At 50.0% G+C, this 22,020-nt stretch overlaps 8 protein-coding genes across 8 annotated transcripts; 2 read left to right on the forward strand and 6 right to left on the reverse strand.

The window, feature by feature from the left end:
* Positions 1-196: 196 nt before the first annotated feature.
* CTRU02_213974 (NmrA family protein) lies at positions 197-1,215 on the reverse strand (the record flags this gene model as incomplete). The annotated part of the gene is made up of 3 exons (XM_036724529.1): positions 197-559; positions 613-789; positions 841-1,215. The coding sequence occupies 3 exons, from the start codon at positions 1,213-1,215 to the stop codon at positions 197-199; spliced, it is 915 nt and encodes a 304-aa protein (XP_036583648.1).
* A 2,725-nt stretch (positions 1,216-3,940) lies between these two features.
* On the forward strand, positions 3,941-5,506 carry CTRU02_213975 (uncharacterized protein; the record flags this gene model as incomplete). The annotated part of the gene is made up of 1 exon (XM_036724530.1): positions 3,941-5,506. One exon carries the CDS (start codon positions 3,941-3,943, stop codon positions 5,504-5,506), a length of 1,566 nt encoding a protein of 521 aa, XP_036583649.1.
* Positions 5,507-6,089: 583 nt separating this feature from the next.
* On the reverse strand, positions 6,090-6,554 carry CTRU02_213976 (uncharacterized protein; the record flags this gene model as incomplete). The annotated part of the gene is made up of 2 exons (XM_036724531.1): positions 6,090-6,183; positions 6,250-6,554. The coding sequence occupies 2 exons, from the start codon at positions 6,552-6,554 to the stop codon at positions 6,090-6,092; spliced, it is 399 nt and encodes a 132-aa protein (XP_036583650.1).
* A 2,843-nt stretch (positions 6,555-9,397) lies between these two features.
* Positions 9,398-10,426, reverse strand: CTRU02_213977 (uncharacterized protein; the record flags this gene model as incomplete). The annotated part of the gene is made up of 2 exons (XM_070206160.1): positions 9,398-10,051; positions 10,211-10,426. The coding sequence occupies 2 exons, from the start codon at positions 10,424-10,426 to the stop codon at positions 9,398-9,400; spliced, it is 870 nt and encodes a 289-aa protein (XP_070060192.1).
* A 608-nt stretch (positions 10,427-11,034) lies between these two features.
* On the forward strand, positions 11,035-11,427 carry CTRU02_213978 (uncharacterized protein; the record flags this gene model as incomplete). The annotated part of the gene is made up of 1 exon (XM_036724533.1): positions 11,035-11,427. One exon carries the CDS (start codon positions 11,035-11,037, stop codon positions 11,425-11,427), a length of 393 nt encoding a protein of 130 aa, XP_036583652.1.
* A 479-nt stretch (positions 11,428-11,906) lies between these two features.
* Positions 11,907-13,921, reverse strand: CTRU02_213979 (cytochrome p450 oxidoreductase; the record flags this gene model as incomplete). Its single annotated transcript, XM_070206161.1, has 7 exons — positions 11,907-12,303; positions 12,368-12,639; positions 12,695-12,933; positions 13,011-13,161; positions 13,208-13,418; positions 13,495-13,627; positions 13,714-13,921. 7 exons carry the CDS (start codon positions 13,919-13,921, stop codon positions 11,907-11,909), a joined length of 1,611 nt encoding a protein of 536 aa, XP_070060193.1.
* Positions 13,922-15,651: 1,730 nt separating this feature from the next.
* CTRU02_213980 (MFS sp general alpha glucoside:H+ symporter) lies at positions 15,652-17,549 on the reverse strand (the record flags this gene model as incomplete). Its single annotated transcript, XM_036724535.1, has 5 exons — positions 15,652-15,840; positions 15,912-16,303; positions 16,377-16,711; positions 16,778-17,253; positions 17,328-17,549. 5 exons carry the CDS (start codon positions 17,547-17,549, stop codon positions 15,652-15,654), a joined length of 1,614 nt encoding a protein of 537 aa, XP_036583654.1.
* A 1,760-nt stretch (positions 17,550-19,309) lies between these two features.
* On the reverse strand, positions 19,310-22,008 carry CTRU02_213981 (regulatory protein (AmdA); the record flags this gene model as incomplete). The annotated part of the gene is made up of 3 exons (XM_036724536.1): positions 19,310-21,677; positions 21,746-21,797; positions 21,906-22,008. 3 exons carry the CDS (start codon positions 22,006-22,008, stop codon positions 19,310-19,312), a joined length of 2,523 nt encoding a protein of 840 aa, XP_036583655.1.
* Positions 22,009-22,020: the final 12 nt, after the last annotated feature.

Below are 22,020 nucleotides of genomic sequence, written 5' to 3' on the forward strand. Positions count from 1 at the left end.
CTACTGACGGATCTCGCCGGATGAGTCTAAGCGCCGCCGTTCGCGTTGTGCGCCGGTGAACCTAAGGGTTTTTGCATAAGATCTAGATCTCACCTCTTTTGCTGTTATTAATAATATGTGATGATTACTGTCCATGTCCATCTTTCTTCAATCTGCAAAAATCCCTATCCATCCATTTTCGTAAGACGACAATGCCTCATGCTGCGTAAGCCTTCCGCAACACATCAATAAGCTCCACTTGTCCCCATACAGTATTCTCATCCCCGTCGAACTTGTCCGCCATGACCCCGCCAGGCAGTGCCGCGGATGTGAATTCTCCCATCTCCTCCAAGTAGCAATTTGGTATTCCGTAAGCTGTCCAGTACTCTGCGAGCTGGTCTTTCTCGAACAGAACAGTATTGACTTTTTTGCCCATGACCTCTTCCATGGCAGCTTGAACATCCCCAGTGCTGTAATGCCGAGGCCCGAACAGCTCAAAGACGAAGGTCCGCTTCGGGAGTGGCGTGGACAGATCCAACAGCTTGCGGGCGCAGATTCGGCTTATATCTTGCAGACTGACCTGTTCCGTCGTCAGCGCCCAGAAATGGTCCAAGGTTTGTTCACGCGACCTACCATTGGAATTTTGTGGTCAATCGGCGTCAAAGGAGAGTGGAACACGGGAGGATCGGCCTTGGTTGTCTCAAGAGGTTGGGTCCAGCTCTCTTGGAAGTATCCCGGCTTGACGATGGCTACTTCGGGTGCAGACACCTGTAGGATCTTGTCTGAAATGTGATTGATTTTCAGGATACCCTAGTCTGTCATCAGGTTGGCATTCTCGAGGAACGTTTTGAATTTGCTCACAATTCCATGGTCGTGTTCCGCTCCTATGGAGGAGAAAAGAAGCAGTCTCTTCACTGAGGGCGCTCTGTCAAGGGCGACTTTCACATTGTTCGCTGCTGCGGTTGCAAACTCGGCGGTGTCTGTTTCGCCTGAGTAGTAAGGCGGCGGAGGGATGTAGAGCACGGCGTCTGAACCGCCAAAGTCGAGATCAGGGCTGGTCGATACGTCGCCTTGGATGCCGGTGAAGTTTGGGTGGTTGGTGAAGTCGATGGGGGCCTTGGACAAGTCACGATAGAAGGCGCGGATGAGCGGTTGTGATTCGTCTTCGAGAAGGACCCTGATGGTTTCTCTTCCGGCCTGGGTAGATGCCGGTACAACGGTGATGGTGTAAGTCATTTTGGCTGAGGATTATGCGAAGTCTGTCTGAGTATGCTCTGGAGAACCCAGCTAGAATGGTAATCTCACGGCCCCTTTAAATACATAGACATGACAACCCGACGTCGTTAACTGCAGACTGCACAACATGATCGTGTAAGACTGCGGGATCCGCGGCGCGCGAAGTCCGCAAAGAGCAACCACTTGGCGCAGAAAGTCCGCAGCCGAGTTCAAGTCCGCCGGCCGACCTCTACCTGAAGTATGCGCATTTCATCGCGAGGACAAGCAGTATGCGCGGTGGCCGAACAATCCGCCCAGCGGAACAAAAGAAACCAGTCGACATTCGCTCGGTTCTCTGGTCAAAATACGTTGGAACGTCGTATGACTTGCTCACCTGATCTCATCTTGCAGAAATCTTTTTGTTATTAAGGAATGAAGAAAAGTAACCTAAAAGGTAAATATTTTGCGATGAAAGGAGGTTGGAGGTCTGGAAACAGGTTATTTATTAGAATGGTGCGGGTTGTAGCGATACTGGGTCTCGGCAAGCGGTGTGAATTTTTCTTTGGGTAATCTCCGCCAACGTTCAGATTATTTCTCAAACGACGGCTTGTTTTCAAGCAAGTAATATTATGTTATAGTGATTATTCTTATCTTATACTAGTATTTTAGATTAGATACCTGTTCATGTTAGTAAGTTGTTTGATCTTACTTCAAGGTTCCCTGGAGTGCCAGCTGTTTACAATATCCCCACATCTTTACTGTGCTTATATTACCTAGTTCTTCGACCCAAGTCTTTATAGTTCCAAAAAAGGTATTTCTTTTGTGTAAGTTTTTATTCCACGTTTGAAGCTAGATTTCCGCAGTAAAATGTCAAGAAAGATTGAGACTCGGGAGAAGTACGACTCAGAACCAACGGAAGGTGTCGTACGGCAAACGATCTTACCAGCATGGAATGATTTTCTTGGGCATTTCGCGGCAAACACTCACAGATATGCTGCCAGTTACTTGAAACTGCTGACAAGTAGGCTGTGCAAAGGCTTGCCCTGTTCAACTGTGGTTTGATCGTGGTGTCGAAAAGCCGGGTGCCATTGGGACTCGAGAAGTAGTAAGGAGGCTGTGCTCGATGAAACTATACGATAGAACGTCGATCTCAGACCCTGTATCTCTCGAACTGGCAGCATGTTCGTTGTTTGTTCGGTGAAATAGTGACCCTATGTCTTGGCAGTTGAAGCTGTGCTCTTGGCATGACGGGCGTGACTGCCCTCTTCTTATTCTTTTGTGCGGCTTGGCATGAAGCAAAATAACGCAAGACCAATTTAAAGAACGAGAGCCAACCATTTGAACACATGGTATCCCTCTGATTCTCGTTTTACATTTTGTTCTTTTGCTCTTGAATGTGGTCCTGTTCGATGTTGCAGCAGTAAAGGAAAGAAATGCTCTTCGAGAGTAGATGCCACAGGACGTACCTTCTTTACCCCACAGTGAGTATCCACACCCCACAGCATCAAGGTGCCATGCCTCAAGCGCTGATAGGTAGCCCAAGATACGGCGAAAGCTTATCTCACGGCTGGCGCACTAACACTGGGGCAAGTCTGTCAACGATGGCAATCACGATCTTGTGCCCGACTTTCCCAAAACACCTTCGGTCAAGAGGCACACGCATATGCCTCACACTACCAACCCCAGCCAGCAAGTGCCGTACACGACAACATCATCGTCGTTTCTTGGCAATCAAATCACCAGCCAAAGCATATCACATTAGCATGCAATAAATGTTAGCTTAGTCCCACCATTCATCCCGCCAAGACATCGGCGGCCTCCCAGTCATGGTTGTCAAACTCCCTCAGGGCGCATAGAACGAAAATGGTGTCTAATACTGCGAGAGGTATCTACTGAATACCTATGGTAGGCCAAGTATCCACGGTTGAATACCTTTACCACCCATGAAGCATTGCGGGGACGGGTTCGTGGGCAATTCGCAAGCTAGTTGCCACAGCCAAGAGACAACACTTACGAGTCAAAGGTTTCGATGGCCTGTGCTGGGATGGCGGTGTCAAGAAATAAACTCATTGCCCCAGTTCGCAGCGCGGATCTTTACTGTCATCTTAAGGACGCTGATATCATGGGAATATAGGTTGATTGTTCTACATATTCTATTTCGCTCAGGATGACGTTCTTGGCCTGGGAAAAGCGGTGGCTGTATGAATGAATGAAATTTCAATTCATCACCGGTTATGCATTGCCTTATTCAGGCCAACCTGGGAAGGGGCCAAGGAAACGTAGACTATGAGAAACACAGGTGGAGGAAGCTCTTGGCAACCGCAGCCTTTATACCTTCCGTGCTACATCTGGAATACTTCCAACAAGGTTGACGGAAGCTAAAAGTTGGGCCCACGCCTACAAACCAGGCAGTTTCCTTACTTAATATCGACAAAAACAGCATGAACTGCGGTACCCAGCCCGTAACTGTCAACCTAAATGCCAAGAAGTCAAATATCTCTCCGCTGTTGTCCAGCCAGGGACTTCGTCCCTTCCATGGTACAATGTCATCCTTCCTCCCAGTTTTATTGCTTCTTTCTTTAAATTTAATCCCCTACCTGATATTTATTCACGTGGATGTAGAACGCGTTCCGATTTGACAATCTCAGAGCGGATGGAATGTCGTCTTCGCCTTGGACTTATATACAGACATTATTCCCCAGGGCAATCATCGCTAAACGCCATATCCCTTCATCATCCCCCAACAATGGCACTCTTTCAAGGCTTCATCGATAGGCTCGGGTCCTTTACCCCCCAGGAAAGGAAAGCCATCTTCCTCTACATCTGCGGCATCATGCTTTACAAGTTTGGCCTCGAAGCATTTAACGGCTCCATCACCGCCTTGGTTACCAATCGGTATGACTACGAGAGCATCACAACAGGAACTCCTTCTCGTACTTTCGAGCGCCTCGGCCTAATACAGGGGCTAAATCAGGCCACGCAATGTGTCGGCTCTATTCTCATCGCACCGCTTATCAAGCACTTCCCGACGAAGAACGTACTGTCCGCCGCTATCTTGCTTTTTGGCCTGATGACAGCGATACTCCTCATCCTCGACGCTGCTACCGGAGGATCCTTTATTCCCGCAGCTTTTCGCAAAGACCATCCCGAAGACAGCTGGCCGTATTATGGTGATTACCCTAACGACTCGATAATCCCCATCTATGCCGTAGCCGGAATCACTTACGGTATGGTCGAGCTCATTCGTAGGGTTATCCCTAGGGATATTGTTGGTGGAAACGTTTCAAAGCTCCGTCAAATGGACGCATTGGTGCACATATTCTATGAAGTCGCCGGAACCACTGGGGCGTTTGTTACTGCGCTAGTTCTGATCCCCAATCTGGGGAACAACCGATCTTTCGTCATCACACCAATCTGTTTCACCCTTGCTGCCATCATATGGTTCTTCGTCGCCGATGGAAGCCATGAAAGAAACGCCCTCGCCCGTTCAGAGGCCCGTAGCTCCAACTACTTCGTCGCCGCAGGCAAAGGTTTCATCACATTTTTCGAATCCATTTGGGTCGGCGGCAAGATCATTTTCAGCTCCAGCCGCTTCATTTGGTTGCTGCCTGCATACGGCATCGCGCTCTACGCCCATAGATATCTCGAAAATGGTATTGCACCTCAGATCGCCCGTCGTTACCTCAAGCAGTCGGCATGGTCACAGATAATGGTCGGCGGATCCAACTTTGGTGAATTACTTGGCGCTCTCTTCGTATTCTTGTTCACCAATGTCATCAAGACTCCCATTCCATGGCTCAGGCTGGATGCTGTCTTGTTGCTCATTGTTTGGTACATACCTTCTTGGTACCCTCCGGAGAATCAAGTCAGCCAGGCATGGGTCGTCGCTGCAACATTCTTGCCCATTAGCTTTGGCTGGGCTGCTGGTGACGTTTCTCTTGCCGCTTACATTCAGGCATCTCTTGCTCGTCTTGAAAGCAATGAACATAGGGTGTCACCGCTGGGCGCTGTCATGTCTTTCTTGTACTCGTTTTATATCGTCACGTACGCTATCGCGAATACTTTTCTCGGGCGATACGTCGATCAGATATACAGAGAAACTGGAGAGGTGCGGAAAGCTCTCACTAACACAGCTGGTGTTCAGTTCACCGTAATCTTCGCCATCGTTTTCCTGTCGACATTCATTCCTGTAGGATCACGCACTTTCAACCCGAGGATGCTTGAGGACACAAATTTGGAGGAAGATGTCACTGAACCGGAAGTGTCGGAGGACCTCAAAATCAAGGAGAAAGCTCCTGCCATTGTAGTGTAATTGTTCGGTTTTCATTGTCAGGGGTACCGCAGGGTGTTGTCGTAGCATTACTCAGCATCAATGTTTCTAGTATGATTCTATGATTTTATCAACATTTTTGTCTCATCATGCATGATACGAAGTAGTGAATAGAGATGATGAGTTAAACTTGTATGCCACTAACTATTATGAGCCATGATATTTTTTGAAGAGTGTTGTACTGATCTCATCAATCCTAGCATGGAAAAAATAGCCGAGACTGATTGGCGTTTTTTTTTCTTTTCTTTTTTTAATTACCTGACTCCCACAGGGCCGTTGTGCTTAAAGCTCCCCTCCATCAAAACCAAAGTCTCGCACACTCTCGTCACCAATGTCAGCGGCACTCCATCAGCCTTCTAATGAGACCAACGGCATGCTTGTGAGTTGATTGATATGCATCGTCCCTTGCGTCACTCTCGTTAATTTCGTGCTCAGTTCAACAAGTATGTATTGGGCTTATAACTATACAGGAAGCACAGGCGCTAGTAGTCTTGATGAGATATTTACAGGCAGGCGAGCGAGCTATGTGCATATCTCTTACTCGTATCCCTTCTTCATGCTACTACTACTGGAACAAAGTTGACTCTGCATAGTGATATCGCAGGACGGCCAAGACGATGTCCGAGTCGGTCTTGCTCAACCTGGCCTTCAGTTTGTTCCTATTGCGTCCGTAGAGTCAGCATCGGCATCGCGAAATGTTGGGGATGTGGCCGAGGGAAACTTACCAGTATTCGGCCATGCTCTGAGGGTTCTGCTTCATGATTTCCCAGAAAATCAGGCGCTTGTCAAACTGCCAACCCATCTGTCTCTGGTCGAACGGCGCATCGACGTTGCCGATGTTGTTGCTCACCGTGGGGAAAACGTCGAGCTTTCGGTCGACGAGTTCTAGAATCGCCGCGGCGATGCGCCCCTCGTCCATGGCGAGGCCGATGGGAGCGCAGTTGTAGACCTCGAAATCCTCGTTAAATGTAGGACCTTGGTGAAAGATCATGTAGGGGTCGTCGAATCCCGTCTGGTCAAGGGCCTGCATGCCAAAGGCCGTGGCATAACCCTCTGAGAATGTGAGCCCCTCGTGGTAGGTTTTGCCGTCGCAGATGCTATGAGGCCCGCCAGGACCTGGGAAACTATTGACGCCAATGGCCAGGTAATGGAGGTAGTGCCCGAGCTCGTGTGCAATCGTTCCTGGATATCCGGCATATATCTGAGGTAGATTGACGTACACATTGGGGGCCTCCGACATGATCAGAGCCGCCGTCGAGGGGGTTTTACCGTCGGAGTTCAAACGAGTCGAGGGGTACCAGACGGTGACCGGCTTAAACTCACTGCCGACCAGGATGTTCTTCTTTGCGTAGTCAATGACCGTCTTGAATGAATCGGCGGCCAAAAGACCCTTGTTGGCCTCGCTGTCGGGGTAGGTCGTGTTAACGACGATGGATTTTCCTGCCTCGACCACCCAGGGGGAGGAGGTCAGGTCGACGAGCGCGTTGCTGGTAGAGAAGTCAGTGAACCCCGGCTTGTACTCCTTTCGGACCGCCAGACGGTAGGCGTTTTCCGAGGAGAGCTGAGCGATGACGCTGTTGACGACGACAGTCTGGCCCTCGCGGATGCTAAACCTGAAACTGGCTATACCGTTGTCGTCCGTTGTGGCAAAAGAAATCCACCATCCAATCTTGTCCTTGCCCTTGAAAAGTTCCGCGATAAGGCTAATGTACTGACGTCGGATTGGTCGGACTACACCGTTGTAGCCTTTGTAGGTGAAGGTCCCGCTGATAAAGGCGGCCGAGACGGGTCCGGAGCCACCGCCACCGCCGATATTGCCGGGATCCTGCCGCTTCTCTTGCCGCGGTCGCTGCCCGCTCTCGAGTTTCTCATCAGGGCACGGAGGCGGAGGAGGGGTGGGGTCAGGGCAGAAGGTGGTCGTTCGAGTGACGACAACCACAGTCTTTCCACGGCCGCCTCCGCCGCCAGGGGGTGTGGGTGTCCCGTTAGGGTTAGGAGTGGTGGTGGTGTTGTCTTTAGGAACGTTCTCCTTGACCTCCTTGGGAATGATCTCGGGATTTTTTCTCCCAGGCTCCTCAGCAGCTGGTGGAGTGATGTCCGTACCAGTAGCGGGGATGCTTTTCACATAGTCGATGATTTGCTGGTTGATGTTGTTCTGGTGCACACCGACATCGACAGCAGTCCATTGACCGCCCTGGTCGACGACAATGACAAAGTCACCGCCGGAGTTCACCGTGCCCCTTCTATCGTTCCGGGTCGTGACCTCGGCATGGATGTAGTAGTCCTCCCAAGGACCGCTGTTGTTGAGATGTACAAAGACGGAATACGGAGCCTTGTTCACACCAGACGCAACCGCGAACGTCTCGGACGATAGACGGGTAGTTGGGATGCCACCCGCGGCATAGCTCGCGTTTTGCACCTTGTATGGCTTGGCGAAGACTTCGATGAGCAGAGAGGTAGCGACAGAATTGACCCGGTTAAGGGTAAGGGGGACATGGAAGTGAAGACGGTCGTCGTACTGGAGGACCTTGACGGTGTCGAGCTCGACATCGGCAACCCAGCCGCTGCCAGGCTGGGTAGCTTGAACGGAAAGGAGTGAAGCCGCGAGGGCTATCCACCCGAGAAATCGAACCATCGCTACGGCGGAGCTTATGATAAAGAGCGGAATTATTCTGGCAACAGGTGCCAGAGTTCGGTGTGATTCCTCCCTTCCTGAACTTCAAGCCGTGTCTTCACACGCCTATATACTTGAGAAACAACATATCATGATATGGGCCTTGGGGGAAGCACAAATATTCGCCAAGCTTTCTCCCCTGAGTTATTGATTTCGTACATTCCTAGGCTGTTGCGAAAGCGTCCAAGCAAGGCTGGGCAGTGATTGTTGACTGGCTGTCTAGGGAATTCCGCCTCGTTTAAGCGAAGTGCACATCCCAGATATGTTTTTTTTGAGTAAGGTTAAGTCAAACGTGACAAAATGTCAAAGTGGCTTGTTCTAGGCTAGGTGGTAGCTGTTAAAAAGACTGAATCTAAGCTTAATTTGGTGCTTTAGTCGCCGCCACCGTTATTCTGGATTGGCCGCGCAAATGCGACCATCAGCCGCAGCATCTCCGAAACGGTCTCTCCTTTTTTTCTTGGCTCCCCAGACTGGATGGACGCCTCAAATTCTACTAAGGTGGCCTTGGCAGGGGAGCTTTTTTTCTCCCTTGAGATGGCTCAAACTGGTGTTATATTTGTGACTGAGGCCAGGTGTCATACTGCGTAAAGGACGGTCATGTTATGATTGCATAATGATAAACAAGTTGAGCGAGTGTCTGTGTATTATAGTGGTAAAAAAAACAAGCCAGTCTATTTCATCCGCAGGTCTGAGAAGAAAATGAGCAGAGATGCAACCTCGCTCAGCGCCTGTTCAAGCCTGCGACAATAGGTCGCAAATTTTCTTTCTTCTGCTTGAACTAAAGTCTTCTAAGCTATTAAAGAATGGAAGGAGTTCTCAAGCCACTTCAGTATGGCAAGCACCCTTAGTAAAACGATAAGATTAGAGTAGCACATGGAAACATTATGTCTTGGCCCCCAGATTGCCTAGCAACCACGCATAACGCAAGGCAAGAACCAAACGGAAGTGGGGTTGTCATCGACACAATGAGATCTCAGTTTCTATAACTTACGCTGACGATAGTAGGCAGGATGAATGCAGAAGCTGCGACGATGAGGTGGGTAAAACTGTATTAGCTAGCTATGCATCCTTGCCCGACAAAGCTGAACGATTTCTACCCAGCTGTAATCTGTACATTTCTTCGCGACGCCGAATCACTGTAATCCAACACAAAAGCCTTTTATCCTTCAACAAGACATCCAAAACCGTTCCAAGTGCCATCAACGATGAAGATGAGTGCCTTTGCAGGGCGTGAACCGAAGACCAAGCTGATTGAAGTAGACGAGCAGGTCTGCATCTGACTTGACGTGCTCGGGAATGATGTAGTTTCTCTGGAAGCTATCGTGTAAAGGCACACCATCTGAGCTTGCCGGCGAATTACAGATCCTCTCGATATCCCCCAGAGCTTTTGTAAGCACGCAGCCATTTCTTCTCATTTCGTTCTTCCTGGCGTAGTACCGCTTCCTCCTCTCCCTCTTCTCTGCAGTTCTTCTAGCAGCTCTGTGTGTTTCAGGACAATCATCTTCCTCCACATCGGCATCGTATTTCATTTCCTTTGCTTCTTCACGCACAGCTCTCCACCATGCCAGCTGCGAGTGTAAGAACCGGCGATTGCGACGCTTATGACGGCGGCGTAAAGCTTTGGATTCCTGACGGCGGCTGAGTTTCTCGGCGAGAAGGTCAGCCCATTTGGCATTGACGGAGACTAGACTGGAACGGTAGTCTCGGAGCAGAATGGTAGTAGGGTCGGTGGCTGGGAGGCTGCCTGTGGGTGTTGGGTAGGCCACGAAGTTGTGGAAGAGGGCGATGGATATCTCGCGAGCGCGGAGGTTGAGAGTGCCGCGGATCATAGCGAGCTCGATTTCTTTGGGAGACTTGAAGAACGTCAGCTGTTTTTGTGATACCTGATCTATTGATAATATTATGATCAAAAGGGCGGAAGGTGTTGTGTTGGGTGATGCCGAATGACGAAACGATTCAACTCATTGGACATGGACAGGTACTGGAGAGAGTGACGGAAGAGCTGAACGTACGGCATACTCTGGGACCTTGTATTTAGCCATTTTGTACTCTTTCTGGAAAGCTTCGACCTCGCGATACAGAGCCACAGCTTCGTCTATGGTCAAATTCCCGGCGACGGGGAAGGTCGTGGTAACATTTTCTTCGTTCGTAGATACTGACAAAAGTTTGCGCGTCGCTGAAGAAAAGGGACCTTTTAAAGATGTGGCTCTTTGTTCCATTTCGCCCATACTGGGCAGTGAGGATGAAAAGATCGGCTTTAATGCAATGAAGGTGGAAAATTTGAAAGACTTTGATTTTTCGACTTCTTCTTATGGAAGGACTCAGAATCTGTCGCCGTGAGGAAAGCTCTTGTCGAAGATGACTCGTTTTGTTACCACTATCACCTTTCTCTTGCACCTGCTGTATTGTTCTTATCTTATTCTTTCACTGTGCACCTTCCTTGTAAATGTAATAGGACTCATGGTGGCTAGTATCATAAGGAAAGAAGTCAACTTAGGGCAACGTGAAGGAAGCTACAAAGTACAAATGACGATATTAAGGCTTTCTGTTACTTTTTAGCCACGACGTGCAAACATCTCCATTAAGAAAACCCCTAGCGACCATCGAAAAGTTCACAGTTTTCGCCATGGCAGACGAAGACCAGAAATCAGCCACGCTATCCCCTATTTCCACCCAACCTAAAACTCCGCTCGGTATTTCTCAGCTTGAGGGCGACTAGAGGATCGCCAGCCCTACCAGCCTCAATGACATCAATACGAAAAAGGGCTTCATTGCAGTTTACAGCATCACGCCAGACGCTATCAAAACGCTACCCTACACTCAAGCTTGCTACACGATGATGCAGAACTACTGCCACGAGCTCGACTCAATGATTTTAAAGGCGGTACAAAATGAAGAAGAGTACAATCGCCAGATGGCCGGGGAGCCACCGACCCCTGGACTGACGATGGTAACCTTGGATACGAACTGGAAGATTATCAACGATATACATTTGAGAATTCTCTCGGCGCTGGAGAAGCTATCGACAGAGTGGATTAGCCGGTTTGTTACCCAGAAGGAGACCGAAGAGCTGGGAGCTCAACCAGCAGGGGAGGTTGAGGAGCTTATTGCAGACTTGTCATTACAAACCCTCCCTAACACTATCTTTGGCTTTCCAGACTTGGACTTTGCAGATTCACCACCTCCACAGTCGCCTAAAAAGCCGACCAAGGACTCAGGCCTCGAGTGATATCATGATAGGGAGCATGGAGTAGGGCTATGGTTCTACGGGGTATGGTATTGTCACTGGGTGCTGGCTACAGATCCAGCACGGAATGAAAAATAGCACTGGCTTAGAATAGCGTCACGTTAAAAGCGATAGAATACATGTGGATGCCTGCTATTTTGGTTCTTTACAGTGTGCAATAGGCAGCTTCCTGTGAAAATTTATGGGGCTTGTGGCTCATAGAATGAGCTGCGAGATACTGACAACAACTAATATTTTCTTTGCTTCAGATCCAGGTATAAGCGCAATAGTAGATGTTCTTAACGTATAATTGCAAAGCGGCTGTCGTTTTGTTGCCCTGGAAAAAAGTGGGCAAATGAGCATGAATATTTCATTGTCAAAGTATATGGATGAGAAGTTCTCCTCATGACCACCATCAGTTCAAGATTGTACATTCAAGAATACACCGGAGTCGGAAGCCAAGACAAGGCGATTGTCCGCCATCAGCTGGTCACTTTCTCAAACACCTCCGCGTGAGACTTCCTCCACGGATACACCTGTTCGACGGAGCGGATCAACTGCTCGTGATGCGGGGATCTCGGCTTGATCGACGTCTCGAAATGCGCCGGATGACTGATTAACCCAGGCAAGAACTTTTCTTCAGGTTCGATAACCTTTCCATCAATGATCTTCTTCTCAATGTTGAAAACAGCCAACACTTGCACAATAGTAAGGTATAATGTGTTTTCCGCCAAGAGCCTTCCCGGGCAGATCCGTCTGCCGAAGCCAAACACATACTTTCGTGGATCAGTCTCCGGCTCGTGACCTTGACCGTCCACGTATCTTTCTGGTCGAAATTCCATAGGATCCTTATAGACGGCAGGATCATGTGTAAACCACCTACAAACGTAATCGTCAATAACAGGTCTTCCTGCACTACCTGGAAGAGCATGGAAGATCATACCAGATATTTCCAACTACTATCGCCCCGGCCGGAATAAAGTAGCCATTAAAGGTAGCGTCTTCTGAACTGGCATGACCGATACCCATGGGGGCAATGGGGTGCCAGCGGAAGACCTCCGACAAGAGAGCCTCAATGTAAGGCAGGTTTTCACGGTCGTCTAGATTAGGCAGTCGCTCACTACCTATTACGCGATCGATTTCCGCTTGTGCCTTTTTCTGAATGTCGGGGTAGAGCGTCATGGCCAAAAAGAAACTGTATAGTGCCGATACGCTCTGAGCTAATCAGCAAAAAACTCCTTTTCCTTGTTGTCAGAGAGGTGATCTTAACTGTATCTGATCCACCCGCGAATAAAGATTGGGCAGTCATTTTAACATCATATGTATCGTCCGGTTCATCTCCAGTTGCTGATAGGAGACGCGAGAGGTACGACTGGTCGTCTTTGCCCTCGGCCATCTGATGTTGCACAAACCTGTACGGCTTCTCGACGGTCGCCATGTATTCCTCGGCGTACTGTTTAGCCTCTTGCTTCCAGCCGGTGCCAGGGAACCATTCGGGTACATATCTTACTGGTAACAATCAGCATATATAACTACGTTTTGGGCCTCTCACTGCTATGAGGCCGGAAAAAGGCCACAATACTCACGCAAGGGGAATATATCGACCATGTAGGTACCAATCGTAGCTATCCGAGTGAAATCATCCATCACCTTGTTCATCAGATCCAAAAGACCATCTTTCTTGAATTGTTCCGTATTATAGCCAAAGACCATGCTGAGAATAATTGAGCCAACTTCCCTAAAGCAAATGCGCATTAGTCTTCTGCTTCGGAGCCTCACAAATCGGGTCAGCGTTCACCAACCTTTTTATGTGATCTTCGAGATTCTGGGGGCTTTCCAGTAGATGTAACAGAAAATGGCCCGCCTCTTCCTCTTGCAACTTATCATATTGCGCCGTAGACGTTTTAGAGCCAATGATACGAGCCATGTGTTTCCGGTGGACGCGCCATGTGTTGTTATACGGCAAGCCGCCGGTAGAATCTTTCCATCCAACCCTAACAATTCGTCAGAGAGCATTCACAATGATTCATTGGCAGGAAAAAGTCTGTCCAGTAATGAGCCTTTACATACAGATCACCTGCAACTGTCAATTTTGCTCTCGACGAAAACGTGGTAGATCGCTTCTCAAATATCTCAGAAGCCATATCAGCGTCATTGACAACGATGATTGTTTTGCCCATGACCTGAACCGAGCTGATTGGGCCTATGAGTGGTTTAGTTCCGCTGAATCGAGCATAAACACGTCCGACAACTGATCCGAGCAACATGTTGTGTAGGCGCTACGCATACCGTACAGATCCTTAAATTTCACCCAGTGGTGCGCTCCAAAAGTGCCTCTCTTAGGCAGGTCCCGTATGTTTCCCACAAAGGGGAGCGGCTTTGGGCCGGGCGGAAGAGGGAGGCGGTTTGCATTCTTCCTTGATCGGAGGAGCCTATCTACCACGTAGGCAGTGATAAGGGCGGCGCCGAAGCCGACCAGAAACGTTGCAATTTTCATTGGATCAGGATACAGTAGTACGCAAGGGGATAGTTGTGGTGTAACAAGAAGCGATCAGCCATCCCTTATATAATATCCTGTTTTTTTTTAATGGTAAGACACGGTATTTGATCCCTTGGACAAAGTCCCCGAGGGCTTAGCCAATCAAGAGTGTAATTGTTGTGCACTAGGTGACTTTCAATTGGTCGGAGCCGGTTTTGTTCGTGATTACTCTCCAAATTGGATCTGGCCTGCAGTCAGCTTACTGTTCCCAGAGACCACGGTCGCAGTCTTGATTTCAACAGGCCGATTCGCGAAAAAAGTCATGAGAGAGATTCTTGGGTAAAGGGCCAAAAACGGTATAGGACTCGGTCTGATCGGAGAACGCCGCACAAATCACACATGCCACATTACCGCTTACATGATGCATTATTCCCCTGTCTCATATTACGCCTGTTGACCCCGCCTGGCCGCAGCGGACAAGCTTGCCAAGCCAAGTAGTGGCAGCTGAGGTGTCTTGTCGAGGACGCGAGTAAGTCTAGGGCTTGAGCCTCAATTGTTTTTCAACCTCGATCCCTTGCTGGAGCTCAAAACCAAGCTTGGATGTATTGACATGAGAGTATATTGGGCAAGATTGCACATCTGGCTCAAAAGTTCTCATTCATGAACCGCCTTGCCGCAAGATCACGATCTTTATAAGGACAAGACTTTGTGACATGTGGTTTGATGATCTGTGAAGTTCCAAGCCAAAGGCCCTACTGACATGCATGGCGCCCTTGGCAGAGGGCCTTGTCACTAATGAGCCAAGCCTGCAGCAGTTTGGGGTGAGGCAGACACGTGCTGTTTTAGTGATGGCGTTGACATGGTAGGCTAAATATAACAGACCACGCAACTACTGTGTTTGAGGATTCTTTAGACATGGCAATAATTTGGTTCAACGTTCGTTCCTTTGCTACGTGTTGCGAAGCCTAGCCGGGTCGTCTCATGTCGAAACTATATTCTTTCCTTCATACGCACATACTTTGTATGAAGCCCTTCCTGCGCGCAATTTGTCACTTTGTTTACGTATAAAGTTTCTGGTGACTACCACGGCTCACAATATACAACTGCCTTATACGCTAAACAATGCGGATGCCATCGCTTGTGCAGGTTGTCGCGAAAGGGGCTTCCTAAACTCACTCTGGTTTGGTATCTTTCGCAGGTTAACGCAAGTTTGACACCAAGCGATCACCAAGGACCTACGCAAACCCTTGTACAAGTATTCCTATTCATTGTTTTGTGAGGGTTTCAAAAGGTTTCCAAAGGTTTCGCCATCTGATATGATTCTAGAGAAGCGTCCTTCAAGACCTTGAGGCATGCTTGAACAGACACTCTTTAAGTGATTCTTTCTCTAACTCATCAGCTAACTTGAAAAAGCGGGTACCTCTTTATCAATGGTGATCCAACATGGCAACATCTTGGATATTCAAGTGTAGGGCAAAGTAATAATCACAATAAGAGGGTTCTTTGTTTATGTAGCAAAAGTTTGCTTATTATCCAAGGTATTATTATAATATGCCTCTTACGCTAGACTTAACAAAATGTTCACAAGTCTCCGCTTATTCTGGCATCCACTACAAGATGTTTCCCCTTGCCCCTCAACTTGACGCTCTTCAACAGGAGCGCGCTGGGGGGGGCCATGCGTGACTCAGTCAAGCCGGTAGACCTTTGGTCTAGAACCTAACAATAGCACAAAAGCAACAAATGCACATTTACTCGTCATCGTTGATGTCGATGACGGTCTTCTTCCACTTGCGAGCGGGGATGCGACGCTTGAACATGATGTCAATCTCACGGACGGAACGGTTCTTCATCTCAGGAATGTAGAAGAAGGCCATGACGAAGCAGAAGAAACCGGTGGCACCCCAGACGTAACCGCACTTGCCGCCCAAGTCGACACCCTATTTATCATGTTAGCGAATCTGCTTTTTCTTTTTGTCGGATTGTGGGGGGGAGGGGGGAGCAAACATACCGTGCTGTTGAGCATGTAAGTAGAGAGGAAGATACAGGGGATGTTGACGACGTAGTAGGCGGCACGTCCAATACCGGTGGTAAGGGGACGGAGACGGATGGCGGAGGTCTCGGCGATGATGACCCAGGAAGCGGGGGCAGGTCCGAGGGTGAAACCGACGGAGACGATGAGACCCAAAGAAGCCATGGCCAAAGAGGCAGCGGTAGAATCGCCGACAGAGCCAGCAACACCAAGGGCGATGAGGAAGAGGACGTTGATGAACGAACCCCAGACGTAAATGGTGCGGCGGCCGAGGTACGTCGTGAGAATCCAGGAAAGCATGACGAAAACGGTCTGCAGGGCGGAGGTGATGAGACCAAGGGCGAAGGCAAGCTGGGAACCGATACCAGCCTCTGTTGATGTGTTAGTTAAAAAAGGCTTCACGGGCTACCTACTAAAAAGCAGATAGAAAGGGGGGAAACTCACGTCTGAAGAAGAAGACGGCCTGGTTGGCAATAAGATTACCAGTAAGGTTCTGAGCAGCATACACACCGCAAACGATGAGGGTGCGGTATCTGTCGGTGCCCCTGAAGAGCTCGACGTAGCCGGGCTCCTTTTCGGTCTTCTCAAGCTCAATGGTACGACGAATCATGGCGACGGACTCTTCAACATTGGTGCCAGAGGCACGTCCAAGGCGGCGGACGGCAACGGCAGCGTCGTCAAGACGTCCCTTGCGAACCAGCCACCAGGGGGACTCGGGAGCGATGTAGAGGAGGATGGCGAGGGGGGTGGGGAACATCCATTGAAGGGCGATAGGAACCCTGTTGAATATCTCTTGTTAGCAAAAGGGAAAAAGACGTCCATCACGCGGAAAAGGGGCCACAGACTTCCATGCGCTCTGGTCGGTCTTGCTCTCGTATACGTAGCAGACACCACCGACGATAATGGCACCAATAGCCCAGAACATCTGCAACATCTGGGTGGCAGGGGCTCTCAGTCTCATGGGCACGATCTCACTGCAGTAGGCGGGTGCGTTGGCGATGAAGATGCCCCAGGGGACACCCTCGAGAAGCTGGCTGACAAACATGACGGCAAGCGAGTTGGCGAAGTAGAAGACGAAGATGAAGGCGTTCAAGACCATGAGACCGCCAATGGTGGCCCAGCGGTAACCGATACGGCTGGTAATGGGACCAGCGATGCAGACACCAATGATGGCACCGAGAGGGCCACCGACCTGGAGAGCAGACTGCCACGATGCCTCGATTTGGTACTTGCCCTTGGAGTCTTTGATGCCATACTCCAGCTGGAACTGATTCATGGCGACGAAGGCGCCCATGAGGAAGACGCAGTAGGACTCCATGATCTAACAGTGGTTTTGTCAGCTGCAAGCGCTTTTTAAATTGGGAGTGAGTTAATGTGAAGGGTTCAGTCGCTTACAATTGTCGTGGACATGATGAAAGCCCACATGGAGGCCATGGGATAGAGCTTGACGGCCTCCAACACTCCCATCTTGAGCTCAGCCAGCTCTGCCTCGATGGCATCCGCCTTGTAAGCGGCGGGCGAGGCCTTCTCGTCGAGGTCGGCGATGTGGTCGACATCGGCGGCGGCGGCCTCGACCTTGGCGGGGTCGGCGCCGGATTTCTCGTCGACTTTACTCATGTTTGTTGATCCCGAAGATTAGAGGTGTATTGGCCGGACTTGAAAGGGGAGGTTGTATTGAGAAAGAGAGCAGAGGGGGACAAAGAAGAAAGGAAGCCAAGAGGGAGAGAGAGAGAGAGGGTGGTACTGGGCCTGTCTATTAAAAAGAAGTTTGTGTTGCTTCGACTCTCTCTTTCTCACGCATCCATTCTCTCTTTTCCGCCAGCGCAGCCAATACAGAACGGCCCGACTAGGATGTGGATCCGCTAGAGTGCATTCTGGGCAACTTGGGCCGCTAACCCCGCCCCCCGCAAAGGCCAGAACCGTCCCACAAAACCCCAGAGTGTCACCCGCCTTTCTAACAGAGGCCAAAAACCGGGTCTTAATAGCACGAGCCCGGAAGGCAATTCTCCTGCGCGTTGGACGCGCTCCAATCGGGACGCGTCCAAGGGTTGAAAGCGGCGGAATCCTACACTTAGTTTGGGTTGATAACTGTAACTTCATTACTGAGTCTCCATAGCTCAGAGAACCGGCCATGTCTTTAATGGTTTGCTCTGCTCAAACAGTCGCAACTCTTCAGTTCCATATGACTTGTGATGAGTTGCTGATTCTATTCTTTCTTGTCGGTGTTGATGCAGGCGAGTTGTGGACACTCAGGGTGGTAATGGTGTGTGTGACCACGTAGCATAGCACATATATCCGTACATGGTAATGAGTAAATCCCTACATACATATGACCTGAGTCTGGATGCCCCCTGGTCGTACATCAAGAATGCTACTGTAACGTAGCTAAGAGTTGAAAAAGAAAAAACGGGGCAAAGGTATCAAGCTAAGATTACTGGGATCAAAGACCAATAAAAGTCTGGAGATGCGGAGGGAAGGATGGGGAAAACTGGGGTCTCCAGGGGGGTTCTTCAGGGGGGGAGGTGTAAGCGCAACGTTTTGGAGTAAAGTACCCTAGGTAGGGGCAAAAAAAGCATAAGTAAAAAAACCTCCAGATTTGGAGACAAACCCAACTGAAGCGCGGACTCGGTTCGGCGGAGATTAGCGTCCGAAACACGAGTGTGAAAGCGCCCTTCCCCTCGGCAATTCGGGGGAGCTCTAGGCCGCCAACCGAGGAGTTTTCTAGCCGCCCCCGTTACAGAGGGGGACGAACCCCCCCAGGCTCAGAAAAACCTTAGGTAGTTTTGGCAGCAGGAAAAGCAGGGAACCAACAACATGGCCTTGAATAATGGAATTGCGCCCTCTTCCCAGAAAAATTACCAGTCAGCGTTTTGCACCAGGCGCCCGGGGCCCTGCTTCGGCCAGGATCACAAGCGCAAAGACCTTTTGCCGCTCGACTTAGGCTTCTAGTCAGCCGATGTCTTCGGATTATATCCAGATGATGGTGTAAATGCCAAGTGCCGATTGTGTAAAGATATAGTAACCTAGGCCGAAATCATCTTAGAGAATCAGACATACGCCGCACAAAGGTGACGGTGTAATAGGTTCGCATAGCATTGTTGCGCGCAACAACAAACCATTCTGGCCTAATGCCGAAACCAGACAACCCCCCCTTCTAAGCGATCCGAGTGTTCAGTCCTCAATCGCAATACCCGCCAACTTATATTACGAAGTAAAAGCATGCTGCCGACCTAGGATCCCATTTGCAGTAGGAACTTTGCCATTTCCCAGGATTAGGGGGATCACCAACAGCGGTCAGCTGACTTTTCCTGGGGTTAATGTTAATGGGGGGGTGGGCGTCGTCCTCGTTTTTCCCCATCTTCCCCAGGAACCTGGGATTAGTGGGTTGGCCCCTGTAAACTGCCCGCCGCCCCAAACGTTTGCCTCTCCAGCTCATCGGCCACCATCGACAAGCCTGTACCCACCACATCGACAACATCGAACGCGTGGGTGCCTTTCAATATTTGGGCCCAGAGCCGCATAGTCGCAGCAGCTAGGTTTCTTATCTGGGCCGCATGACTTGGCTCGTCATCCAGAATGTCACCGTACTCCGTTTCCCGCACCAGACTCGCCGCCATGTTCACGAGCCTCCGCTCGTCACCCCGCAGCGAACCAAGCCCTGAAGCTTCCACGGACTCGGAGACGGCCAAGAGCCACTGTCCAAGAACGAATGCGCATTCTAGGTTGCACAGGGCGTGCTGGATGCTCCAGTTTAATGTCTGCGTACGCGACACAAACGTGATGCCGATCCTTACAGGGATGCTGAGGGCATGAATACACTGGAGCACTGCCCGGTCCAGGCAAAGTGACCGTTTTTCTGAAGTGATTATAGGCTGCTTGAAAGCCTTGAGTATACCGTGAGGATCACGAGATAGTACATGTCTGTTAGGCCCCAGATTTACGTTGAGGCGGATATAGACAAGACGTAGTATCGCAGTAGAGTTGAATCCCATGGGCCCTTTTGGGGATGAAGGATCCGTGGTCGACTCGTATGTAGCCTCCCAGGACTCCTGCCAAACACGAAGCGCAGCCTCCATGCGTCCGACATGGTCGTCGCTGAAGGGAGTGTTTTCGTTGGTTGGGCCCTCGCGAGCATGGTTGGTTAATAAAGTCTGCTGCAGCAGGCCGTGAACGAGAACATAATTCCCAAACGACGAGAGGGGCGATTCGACGTGAGTCCGCCGCCCCGATAGGATATCATGCAGTCTTTTCTGAAACGGGTCTGGCGGCATGTACCTGTCGAGCAGAAGGGACCATTCCGTCGAGTTTGTAGCCTTCCATGCAGACGCACAGCCAGGCAAGTCTATGGCGATCTCCCGATTGAGGAGTAGTGGCGGCACGTCGAATGCAACAGACTGCAAGTTGAGCAGCACGTAAGCGCAAAAGAGTGTACGACGGCGCTCTTCCCGACCTGTCCATTCCTCCCAGCACATGTCCCTTGTTGATCCCCTCTCCGGCTGGGCAATTCCTACTTCGCGGGCGAACATCGCCACTTGGCTAGACATTGACAACGCGTCCGATAGTAGATCGCGGGCACCCCATGATGCCATCGCCATGATTACAATCATGGCCTGTAATGTTTGAAGTTTGGTTCCGTTTCTCTCGACTGGAGCGCCAGCCCCAAGCCCGCTACTCAAACTCACATCAGGGACGTCACTAGGCACATTCGGAGATCTTGAGTAACTCGAGTGGCTTGCGGACTCGTTGGTGAGTCGACTGAGAACGGCACGACGATTTTCTCCAAGGCGCCAAGTAATCAGGCACTGGGCGGCCTCATAGAGCCGGTATGCTTTGATGCGCTCAAATCGATAAAGAGCGCCGACCGCGGCCAGGGAAAGAAGGAGTTCGGGACTAGCAGATGAGGCAGAAAAGGTGACGCAGTGTAGAAAGGGCATGTGAATGTGGAAACCGCGAAAATACCCTTCCAGAAAACGGGATAGGGTATGCTTTGACGGAAGCTGAAATGTCGATGGTAAGACATCTTTACATGCTGCGACGTTGTGGAGAATTTGGACGTGCTCAGAGGATGAAATCTTCCAGGGGCGGATGGAGTGAGTCTGCCCTGCTACAGGCACTAGCTCGGGACCGGCTGTCAGGGAAGCGGGAATCGATCCGGTGCCTTCGGGTTCCATGGAAGGCATCCTCGAGGCAAAAGCCGAGTGCTCTTCTGGTGCTGTAGAGTCCATCTGTTGCTGCGAACTGGACGAAGGTTCCCATGTCCCCAAGTTTAAGTCAACGGTTGGTCTTATATGATTGCTTTGGCCGGAGGTTGGAGTTGTGTGACATTCTGTCAAGCCTTCAGTGGATGGAAAGTTATTGTCGAACAGACTGTCGGACAAAAGAGGGTTCAAAAGCTGGGTATCATTCCAGAAAAAGTCAAAATCAAGGCTGATCATCCCAAGAAGAAGGTCATTAGTGAATGGGTGTTCTTCTGTCGAGGCGTCAAATGATGTCGTAGGGTGTGGAACCTGAAAATCTCCATCTCCTTCAGGTAGCATCAATTTCAAAGATTGCTCATTTTGTAGATTCGTCTCGTCTACAACTGTCGTTTGGTGCTCAACTGCAGTGGCGTTCTGGGTGTAAGTCTTGGTAGTTGGCGCATCGGCGGTTGTAGCTTCAACCGCGTCCACATTGGCGTCGTCCGGACTCTCTTGCTCTTGGTGTGCACCGGCATGAGACAATCTCTGATGTCTGGATAAAAGATCCCTGTTGGGATGGTAAGTAAAAAGCTCAGCACAATTATAACTCTGTTGCCATCATCTGATATCACTTACTGGCGAGAAAAAGTACGTCCACAGTCACACGAGAATGGCTGTTCCCGGGTGTCTTTGCAAACATGTTAACAATCCCACCACTGTTCATTCGACCAATAGGGAGAGACATAAATACAGTTGTAAGATAGAGGCTAGAAGAGATTTGGGGCTGAAAACATACGAGTGCGTTCATGGCGCTCAAGATGCTCCTGTCTCTTGAACTGTTTTTGGCAAAATCTGCAGGGTGCCACATTACGACGTGGCCGACCACGGGGCATTGGCATAGCCAAGTACGA

Source organism: Colletotrichum truncatum (assembly GCF_014235925.2).
Source record: "Colletotrichum truncatum strain CMES1059 chromosome Unknown Contig_0010, whole genome shotgun sequence".
NCBI classification, from domain to species: domain Eukaryota; kingdom Fungi; phylum Ascomycota; class Sordariomycetes; order Glomerellales; family Glomerellaceae; genus Colletotrichum; species Colletotrichum truncatum.